The sequence below is a fragment of the Protopterus annectens genome, chromosome 4.part0 (genome assembly GCF_019279795.1).
Source record: "Protopterus annectens isolate FY-2018-M chromosome 4.part0, PAN1.0, whole genome shotgun sequence".
Classification (NCBI taxonomy): Eukaryota; Metazoa; Chordata; order Ceratodontiformes; family Protopteridae; genus Protopterus; species Protopterus annectens.
Genome location: NC_056733.1, coordinates 103,774,378 through 103,785,846, shown reverse-complemented (window position 1 = coordinate 103,785,846; position 11,469 = coordinate 103,774,378). Strand labels below are relative to the sequence as shown.

General features: G+C 38.9%; 1 protein-coding gene across 1 annotated transcript in view; it reads left to right on the top strand.

Moving 5' to 3' along the window:
• The first annotated feature begins 1,006 nt into the window (after window positions 1-1,006).
• The window catches only part of LOC122800114 (ficolin-1-like), a 41,472-nt gene continuing 31,009 nt past the window's right edge, over window positions 1,007-11,469 (top strand). The window contains exon 1 of the mRNA XM_044069636.1: window positions 1,007-1,214. Coding sequence (XP_043925571.1) covers window positions 1,016-1,214 — 199 coding nt within the window. The 5' untranslated portion in view covers window positions 1,007-1,015. The remainder of the gene's footprint in view (window positions 1,215-11,469) is intronic.

Here is an 11,469-nt window from a genome sequence, read left to right as displayed (position 1 = left end):
TGGACTACAACAGTATCTGCAAAGCTAGCATAGACTGCTGTCATGCCAGAAGCAAAGATCAGCACAGATATTTATGAGGCCAGAGCTAAGCAACACATTTCCCTTGGATCTAGCAAATGTTTTTGTAGTGGTTAGTAACATCACATTTTCTGCTAGTAGTTATAACCTTTGATCTAGTTCACAGTTCCTTATCATACCTTTCACTTATCAGTTTCTATGGGAGTTTCCCATATTATTACAACAAAATCAGTTAACACAGGGGTTTGCCCCTAAGAAATAAATTCATTTGAAAATTGCTTTACTGCTGCCAGCTGTTTGGCAGGACAGAAATAACAACAACACATACCTGAAACCTTTGTCACCTTGAACTTGTGTAATAACTTTGGGAGGGTCTGCTTGAGTCACTATGTACTATATAATTGCCAAGCTGGACATCAGGGACCAGATCCCTCATATTATTCTCGTCTGTCTTGGATCAGGTGAGTAGTTAACAGTTCATTTTATGCATCTGATGTATGAAACTACAGATTTAGAATTGGTACAAACAACTGTGCAAAAAAAAGGGGGGGTCCTAAATGAAATGTAGATATTTAATTTATCATTTTTTATTATGAATGGATGCTTGCATGGAGTTTTGTATGCTCTTTTAGATATGGGGATACAGTGGGGCACAGCAACAGGTGCATCAAACTTAATGAAAAGAGGGGAAAATATTACTCAATTTCAGTGAATGGTGTTTTGGTAAATTACCCTATTTTGTATCATGCACCCCAAAATGATGAATAAGCATGAAGTCTAAGTTGAGAAAAGTACTTGTTTAACTTTCTGAAAAGTTTAAGAGCAGACAGATGCCCACGCAATTCCTTCTTGGGCTGAACTGATTTTTAACTCACTGGAGAAACATTTTATGACTAACAAAACTAAGCTGACAGTATGTGACATGATTTTTTTTGTTTCCCTACAATTTCATAATGTAACTACATATCTATTTTTCCTGAACAGTGCCACAACAGGCATGCAAGGAGTGCTGTTTCTGTGCATTGTTGCACTAACTGCAGCTGAGACAATAGAGGAGAAGAAACACCTTCCTCATCAGAACCATGAAGATGTTCTCAGAAAGTTACAAGAAAACCCAAAAAATCCATCCCACACTATGAAGGAACATCATAAGTCCCAAGTTAAATCGTTTTCAGTTGAAAGGGGAATTGAACCAAGTAAGATATTATGCGAATACTAGAAGGCCGTTGTGTTCAATAAAGTGAAATTAACGTTGTAATGTTCCCCTTTTTAAGATGCTAGTTTAACTACTTTTATTTTATTTGTAACTTTTAATATATCCAATATTTTTTAAATGATTAAAGAAGTGTTTATCTTGATGTGAACAATAGACTGATACAGGCCTAACTGAACTCAAACATAGAATGAAGACCAATGTAGAGAATTCATACAATTAGATCCCCATCTATAACACTTGGAAAAATACCTTGCATAACCTCAGTTATTGAAGTTTGTAATAACATGCACAGTTATGTTTGGGACATTTAGACAATACACAATAAATGACACCAGACAATGCTAAGACCTGTTGTTGCATGCCTCAGTTGGGACTCAGCAGTAAGTCTTTCCTCATTTGTGTTTGCATGTGTTCCATAATATGCACACCAAATGCAATGAATAATTTTTTCTATATAATCACTAGATTGTGCATATAATAAACTTGGGAGAAACAGGCCTCAGCTGTCACAGCAGTACAGCTGACAGCATAAAAGACATAGAACTCCAAAGGGCCTTGGTTCAAATCATTCTAGGCACTATCTTATTCATACAGATTTTTCTGAGTTCTTTCAGTCCTGTAGCCCTGCATGTGTTCAAATCTAGCATGGTTACCCACAGTCCACCATAACCTAGATATACAGAACCAGACATCCATTGTTCAGGTGTTACTTGCATAATAAAGCCTTTTAATCAAACTATCTATTAACTTCCCTAGATCACACTAATTGTTATAAGATAAACTGTGTTATCACACTAATTTTTATAAGATAACAAATAGTGCTTATGTTATACCTATAACTTCCTGGTGTAGAATATAATACCCCCCCCCCCCCCGCCCATCTTCCCTGCCTATATTTATTGGTTATCATACACTTCTGGCTTGGAAAATATGTTGTATCAAACAAATATGTATTGCTTTTGGTTTGTCTATTTGAAGTTGTGAGACAGAAACAGTGAACAGCTAGAATATTATGCTCACAGACTTCCATCAGGAAATTTGATTTTGCTTACTGCAACATCAAATAAGCAAATTAATCTAGCACAGTATCTCCCTCACTCTCTGTCTCTCTATATCTATATATTTCTGTGAGTGCTTTATGCAGTCGACAGGCTATAAAGTTAACATCTATTTTGTTGATATACTTTGATTGATATAATAGATGGTCAACAGGTGTGCAAAGTCTCACAATAGTTATCTGGACAGATATGCACCCATTAAACTGGCGAGGCCATAATAGTTACAATGCAGAGTTGGAAATAGGTTGATTGGATAAAAAAACAACAATTATCAGTCCATGTCAGTGGTGCAGAAACATAGTCATTAAATGTAACGTGAGGATAAGTAAACAGTGATCTTCAAATGGATGAGTACAGGTATATGAGTACAGGCAGCAACTGGAAATACCCCAAAAGTACCTCACCAAGAGGATCAAAAGGCTCAAACAGATGCCATATGCTGCCCGGTTAAAGAAACTCCAGCTCTACTCAGTGGCATACCGCCTGCTCAGAGGCGATCTGAGCCTGACGTATAAAGCCATGTCCAACCCAGAATTAATGGACATGCTGCACCTCAGAAAATCCAAATCCCATCGAGCTACGCGCTCGAGAGACTTGAACCCCAGCACTGAAATAAATAGGACATGCTGGAGGGACAGATTCATAACCCAGGGGCTCCCTTCACTCTGGAATAAAATCCCAGTCCAGGTTAGGCAGAGTCCCTCATTGACTCTCTTCAAGAGGAATCTTGATGAGTGGATGGGAGATCGTAGGTTTGTCCCTGGTATCACTTCTGTGTCACTGTTAGACAGAGGCACAGTATACTAACCTCGAAAAAGGGCATAGCAAAATTAATTTAAAATAGGTGTCGAAAGCCAAACACACTCTGGCTAGGCTTATAAATGCCCTAGGGCAGATAGCCTAGTATGAACCTATGAACCTATGAACCTATATTCATAGCAAAGTTCAAAGACTGCAGGACAAGAAGAGATGGAATAGAAAAGCAGGCTTACTGAAACAAATTGTGAAAGGTGGCTAAGGGCAAAGAAAGACATCTACTGTTCTCACGAGGGGAGGAATTGCTGACTAGTGAGAAAAGCAGTGAGCAGGAATGCTGATTGGAGAAGGCAGACAAGAATGACCCAGAGAGAGGAGTCTGTGAGAGGGGAAGTAAGAGGTGGATGATGCCATGTGTGTTGCACTTGTGACGGCTCAGTCAGCTTTGCTGCTTTTTCTGTAGCTGGGAGAAGTGGGGTTGGAATAGTTGGGAGTACTGATTGTCATTCAGTGGTGCACATGGCATTTGAACAGTTGTTTCTTCTCACTCATGTCAGTTATTTTTCAGTAGCCTAAGGTATGCTGGTGGAGACTTTGATGGTTTGTGTACCAGCAGGATTCCTGAGAATGTGAAATATGGAATGTGTCAGTACAGACTCCTTGAACTAGTTATGGATGCTGTTCTGTAAATCCATGAGTAGCTTCAAAGGTGAAGCTGAGAGGTAAAAGCATGATGCTTTAGTTATGTGAGAATCAGGAATGCAATAGCTGTCAGAATGGTGAAGCTGATACCTCAGAATCAAATGGCACCGTAGGCTAACATGACTGAACTAACTGCAATAAAATATACTTACTTCTTAATTTTTATTTTCTGCCTTCCTTTCTGTATACATGCACATTTTCACCTATCATTCTTTGAGTAACTGTTATGTTATAGCTTCCGTGTAGTGGGATCTATGTTGCCAGTTATGATCAGTCTTGGATCACTTTGGACTAGGCCTCTCTCCCTGATGAACTAAAGGTTGCTACATGTGCCATGTAGCTACACATTAATATGAGGCACTTGTAACTTTTAATATCCCATAACTATGATAAAATCTTATTTGCTATGAAGTTGCCTCTGTTATTCATGGCTCTATATTCGTTTGGCAGATATCATGTTTGTCTGAGTTTATAACAGGATCTTGACCACTGCTATGTTGGCACTAAAAACATCATACATTATACATCAAAAATTCATTAGGTAGTAAGCCCAAAAAGTCATCTCACAAACATTGCAAAAAGTTATGATTTAGAGTTGCCTGAGAAAATACATTAGACAACTGGTGAACTATGTGTTATGACAGGGATCCTTCAATGGGCCCTTTCAAATTTCCCTCTGTTTCCTTACTTATAGGTTCATAGTTTCATAGAAGGTTACTAGGCTAATGATCCTTGGGCCTTTACAAGCTTAGCCATGTAAAACCTGTGTTCCCTAACTGACCATTGTTAGACATGGTTTTCTAATTGACCATTGTTAGATGGTTTGATTGTTTTCAGAGTGAATCTTTGATCAGCATCAGCTTCTCCTGTCCATGAGGGTCATTGGTGGCACCCCCGGGGTGAATTTATGATCTCCCATCTAGTTATCCAGGCTGTGCTCAAATAGGGTCATTGAAGAACTCTGCTTAATGTGAATTGGAAGTTTATTCAAGAGTGGTGGCAGTCTCTGGGAGACATATGTCTCTCCAGCATATTTTGTTTAAGTCACAGGCTAGGTTGAAATCTCTGGAGTGAGTGACCCCTGTCCCATTTGAATTGTTGATGTGCAGCATTTCCATTAGGACAGGCACAGGTCACCTCTCAGCAGCCTGTAGGACACAGAGGATAGCAACAGGGCTTTCAGTCTTTTCATGTAGGTCATGTTCCTGAATTCTCTTGGTCATGAACCTCTGTGGTCTCTCCAGCTGCTGCAGGTGTCTGGTGAGGTACATGCGAAAGGGAGTGTTGTACTCTAGTAGGGGTCTGATGAGGGCAGAGTACAGAGGAGTTATAACTTCCTTGGTCTCGGATATGATGCCCTTACATATGAGGTGTGCAACATAAAAGGCTTTCCTTACTATTGTGGACACATGGTGATCAAAGTTTAGACTGCTGTCAACTTGTGTTCCCAAGCCATGCACCACTGGGTTCAAGCTTAGGGGGTGCTACCTATATTGTAATTTGCAGAGGCTACCTCTTTGGCAAAGGGGCAATGATGCACTTTTTTAGATTTAGTTTTAGACAGTTGCTTTGGCACCAATCATTTGTCTGTGTTAATCTGTCCTGTAATATGCTAATATCTTTAGGGGACTCAATGATTGCTCCCAGTTTGCAGTCATCTGCGAACTTGGTAAGCCACAGGCCATCTATTTTTGTCTGGACTTCCGAGAAATAGATTCCAAACAATAGAGGGCTCAGCACAGATCCTTGTTGTGCCCCACTGGTAACTGTTCTACTGGTAGAGGTGGAATCCTCAACTATGACAATATGGGTTCTGTTGATGATTCCACCTCCACCAGTAAAACTGTTACCAGTGGGATACCACAAGGTTCTGTGCAGTGCTCTCTACTGTTTGAAATCTATTTCTCTGAAGTTCTAGAAAAAGTAGGCAGCCTATGGTTTACCAAGTTTGCAGCTGGGCATAGATGACTCACATCATCTATTCTGGGCTCTTCTCCACTGATACAGACTATTTCTGTGCTTCATAGATTGCATGTTATTTCATATTGCCTTTATGTATATTAATTGAGGTCTGCAAACAAATTCATACAATAAGTGTGAACTGTTGCTGTATATTAAACTTCAGTAAGTATTGACATGCTGGTTAAAGAACATACAGATACATTCTTGGAGGTGAGAATAAAAATACACCACTTAGTTATAAAGTCAAAATATAAGAGTGAGTGTGTGTATGTGTGTACACAGGCACCCTGATAAATAAATGTGTATATATATATATATATATATATATATATATATATATATATATATATATATATATATATATATATATATATATATATGGGTCTACTTCACTTGACCTAAAACCATTTGATGGACACCCATTTGACCGACACCCAATTGACCTAAATTTCATTTGACCTAAAACTCATTTGACTGACTCCCATTTCACCAACATTTGAATCATAGACTTGTTTTGGGTTTCCTTCACCTGTTACTTGCTTGTGATAGAAAGAATTACTGTAACTTATAGTGCTGACTGTTAGAATTGTAGTGTTTCTAAATGTGTGTGTGTGGGGGGGGGTTTCTATTTACATTTTCATGGGAAGTATCTAAAGTAATTTGGCAAATGTTTTGTGTGTTCCCAGCAGTCATGGCAGCGTGTAGAGTACTGTAAAGCAAGTTAAAGGTATATGCCCTTTTCCCCACTGTAGTATGATCCTGGTGTTAGTATATATAATTAGGGTATGTGTGGAGGGCACATCCCCTCCATATTGGGGGTGCGGGGGGGGTGTAGCTCCATACCTAGTTTGGTTGTACATTGTCCTGTTTCTGTTAAGAGGGTTAGTAAGTAGTTTTTAAGTTCTGGAAAGGGTTAGTTATTGGTGTTCTAAGTGTGCTTGTGCTTGTCTATGGTTTAAGATTTAGTATATTGAAATTCAGCATTGTAAGCTGTCGGTGAAATGGGAGCCAGTCAAATGAGTTGTCAGTCAAATTAAGTTTAGATCATTTGGGTGTCGGTCAAATGGGTGCCAGTCAAATGAGTTTTAGGTCAAGTGAAGTAGACCCATATATGGATATATATATAAAAGCAAAACTCCCAAATGTCATAGCCTGTTTTGTAAACAAACTTTGGTCAACAAAACAGATGTCTGACAGGTGTGCTCCTTCTCCAGGGATTTTGTGTGTGTGTGTGTGTGTGTGTGTGTGTGTGTGTGTGTGTGTGTGTGTGTGTGTGTGTGCGGTTGACAGCTGTTTAGTCCACAGGTGTGTAAAACTGCACATTTCCTAGGGCTGGGATGTGCCCTTTTCCTGTGTTTGTGCAAGTTCAAACTTCATATATATAATTAGCAGGGGTGGGAGGCACATCCCTTATATGGGGGGGTGGGACGGATGCAGGGTGGCTTGCTCCCCTGCAAAAAACAATGGTTTATGTGTTTTTCAGAAATAAGGTTTTGCATGTGTCAAGGCTATTTCTTGGCAATGCATAATGATGTGTTGGGTCGTGTGTTTTCGACCTTATGCAGTCGATAATTTTTGCAATCGACTTTGAGTGTTTTGTTGAACTATAGCACACACACACACACACACACACACACACACACACACACACACACACACACACACACACACACACACACACACACACACACACACACACACACACACACACACACACACACACACACACACACACTCACACACACACAGTCATTCAGTTTGTTGAATCACAATTAATTGAAAATATAAACTGTGAAATGAAACCACAGAATACACCCCACTGACTCTGAAAAGGGAGTGTTAATGGATCTGCCTAGCCCCAGCTGCAGAACCGATGTTTGCAATATTGTTTTTTCTGATGAGCTGCTGTTTGATATAATTGTAACTCAAAATGAGATAGACCCTATATACATATGTGTATATATATACACACACACACACACACACACACACACACACACACACACACACACACACACACACACACACACACATGCATACACATGCAAATCTTTGTAGTACCCAAACCAAAAATACACTGCCATGTGTATCTAGTTTACATGGAGTGGTTAACATCATGTGTATCTAGTTTACATGGGGAGGTTAGTAGGATGTTTATCTAGTTTACACACTGAAATTAATAGTATGTGTATGTAGTTACATGTGAAGATTAGTAGTATGTGTAACTAGTTACATGTGGAGATTAGTACCATGTGTATCTAGTTTACATGGTTAGGCTAGTGTCATGTGTATCCAGTTGACATGGGGAGGTTAGTACCACATGTATCTAGTTTACATGGGGAGGTTAGTAGCATACATATCTAGTTTACACATGAATGTTAGTACCATGTGTATATAGTTTACATGGGGAGGTTAGTGTCACATGTATCTAGTTTACATGGGGCGATTAGTATTATGTGTGTCTAGCTTACATGGGAAGGTTAATACCATGTGCATATGGTTTACAAGTGGAGGTTAGAAGCCTGAATAATTTTGATTGTGGTAAGATATAAGTGACATCAAGAAAACACTTGGATTGTGCTTTAAGGTTGGTCCAATGGGTAACTTGAAATTTAACAAAGTAGAGAACTGATTTAATTCTGGAACAACCACAATAAGTATACCTGCTGGATCAAGGTCACGGTAAACTCTCAAGGTAATCCAAAAAGCAAAAAGAAAACCGCGAACCACTACAGCTTTAAAACTGCTTCATCAGACCATGTAAACAGATTTCAAAAACATTAAATAACAGTTGTAAGCCTATCGGAAACAAAGCAGTATCATCTAATAGTCCAATCCTAGCTTAGAAAGCTTGAATAATTACATTTACATCTGAACAAATTCAAGCTTTCTAAGCTGGGATTGGACTATTAGATGATAGTGCTTTGTTTTTTGAAATCTGTTTACATGATCTGATGAAGCGGTGTAATTTCCACAAAAGTGCTTACCATTTTGTTTTTTCATTTTCTTATATGGTGCGTTTATGTTGTGTTTTTAGCCGCATTATTGTTCATTAAATGTTTTAAAATCTGTGGTGGTTTGCAGTTTTCTTTTTGCTTTTTAATTCTAGAACAGACTGTGTTTCAGAGACTGAGACAATTTATACAAGAGGTGTTGCTTACTGCTAAATAAAGAGAGAGAGAGGATAGCTGAAGCAAGACAGAAACATGATGAGATGTGAAAACCTGCTGAATGGGAGAAAAGATGAAAGACAAAAGAGTGGTGACTAAGAAATCAAGTTTATGGTTGAGTGTGCAGATTAAAGGGACACATTTATGGAGTACCCAATATTCTTAGAGACTTAGATATATTAGTGCTCATGCTAAATGCATTCATCCAAGAACTGAGTTGCTTGAGTTGTATTGCTTAGGGTTTGTCAATGGAGCTTATTGTCAAAAAATACAGGGCATATTTTAAAATGTGGGAGAATACCTCAAAATGTGGGAGAACACCTTACTTTCAAACACTAGTCTTACATGTCTCCTTAGTAAATGTGATCTTTTATAGGTAGTGGAAATATGAGGAGAGATATTGCAGTGGGTCTTTCAAGATGACAGGGCAATGAGAAGGTGGCAGTTCATACAAAGTCGGATGTATCTATAGCTGTGCATGGTTTCATTTGCATTAATATGGAGTTCCTTGGGTGGGACCAGGTTTGTGCTGGGGCAAGTTGATGATCAAGGGTATGTGCAAAGTTGCTAGAGAATAAACTGCACAGGACAGAATCAAATTACAAAAGGTATGACTTCATGTAGAGACTATCATATGGATATGAGATAACACGCAGTTTAACTATGTAGTGTTCCCAGGATTGACCCTGGAGTAGCTTTTCTTTGATGGATAGGAGGAGGCATGTTCTGTCATGACTCTCACAGACCAGTTACATGGATAACTGACTACCCAGTGCATGACAGTAGTGGTCAGGCCCAGTTTAGAGATGTGAACACCATGCCTTTCATGCTATACATACAGTAAGATAAGGAGATGCAGCACAGTCCATTCTGAGCAATACTGACCATATAAAGCCATACCTGTAGTAGTAGTATCCTCACAAACTTCAGACATATAGACCAACAAGTTTTGCTAAATGGAAGAAACCAGCCTAATATCTCCAGCACTGACTAAAGAACAAACTAGTGATGCAGCCAGAAATAAATGGGGCCAACAGATCTTGAAATTTAAGAAACTATTCCCATTTGGACACTTTCTACAAGATGTCATACTTATCAGGAATGCAGACTTAAACAGAGGAAGATGTCCTTTCAAGTTGCCTATCCCACTGGATGTTACTGCAGCAGAACATTTTGTATCGGAGTTTCACACTCATTTCACAGATGTCAGCACAATTCCCTAATTGGCCGAGTTTGACAGATCTGAAGTCCCTTTGGAAAGTTATTTAAAGGGATACCATATCTGGCATTCAATTAAAAATCTATCTGAAAATGCTGGTACCACTGAATGTTCTCCTACTTAGACACAAGCCAAAATATTTAATTCTAAATCACAGCAGTAACCTTTAAAGCATAACAGAGCACAACTGATTATGAAAGTAGAAATAAAATGGAGCTATAAACAGCGGATTCCATTATTCAAGAAAGAAACGTAAATGGCACAGAGACATTGCATTCAATCCATGCAAAAGATCAAGTAATGTGTCCTACTGTCAAATAGACCCTCAACAGCTAATTCAGGCAGGGTATTTCAACATGCTAAAGATTCTGGATTTATACAAGCTTCTACTTCAGACCCAGATTTCTCTTTTCTGTGTTTACCATACTAATGACTGCATATTCAGTCTTTCCTTAAAGTTAGAGCTGACATCAACATGTCATGTATTCTTGCACAAAAATAACCCTCATTATCTTCTTGACTCTTGTTCTACTCAACTGCCCAATATCCTTAATTCAGAGTGGGGTCACTTCAGTGTCTTTCTAATTTTACTCCCTCCTAAACTAGCAGATTGCTTTACAGTCTGTAAAACAGAATATATATAATTATTCCTTATGCTCTTATTACCACCTTATTCTATATTGCTGCAGGTGGATTGGACACTCTAAATTGGCCCTAGGTGTGAGTGCGTGTGTGTGTGTGTGTGTGTGTGTGTGTGTGTGTGTGTGTGTGTGTGTGTGTGTGTGTATATGTGTGTGACTTCTGTGGAAGGTTGGGTGCCGGGCTGGCAACTTGACACTGTAAAACTCCACTGCCAATCATGAGCGGACAGGTGATCCGCTGTGGCGACCCCTAACCGGGAAAAGCCGAAAGAAGAAGAAGATTCTATATTACATTTTCTCTCTTATGCTACTAAGGAAGAAAGACTACAATGCAGTTTTCTGAAGAAACTACACTGACTTTACTTGTATATATACTGTATTTAGTAAAACAGCCTTTTGGAATACAACAGGAAAAAAACTGAGAGGTAAATATGCTGGAGAAAAAGACTGAAATGTTGTTTCAAACTACATTTCTCTTAGAAGAATTCAATAAAAGATGAAGGTAAAATTGGACTGTGGTTACTCTGACACTGAAGGGAATGAACTGCAATGTTCTGAAATGTAGCAGTAGCAAAGGTTAATAGATTGGGCAGTAAGTTTCACTCATAAGATAGCGTAAAATTGTACCTGTCTCTGTGGCATAGCAGGATAAATGGCTGGATATTATTGAAGTGAAGTAAGTTCAAACAGTGGCTGAATCCCTGGCTTCCATTCAGCTTATTGTCAC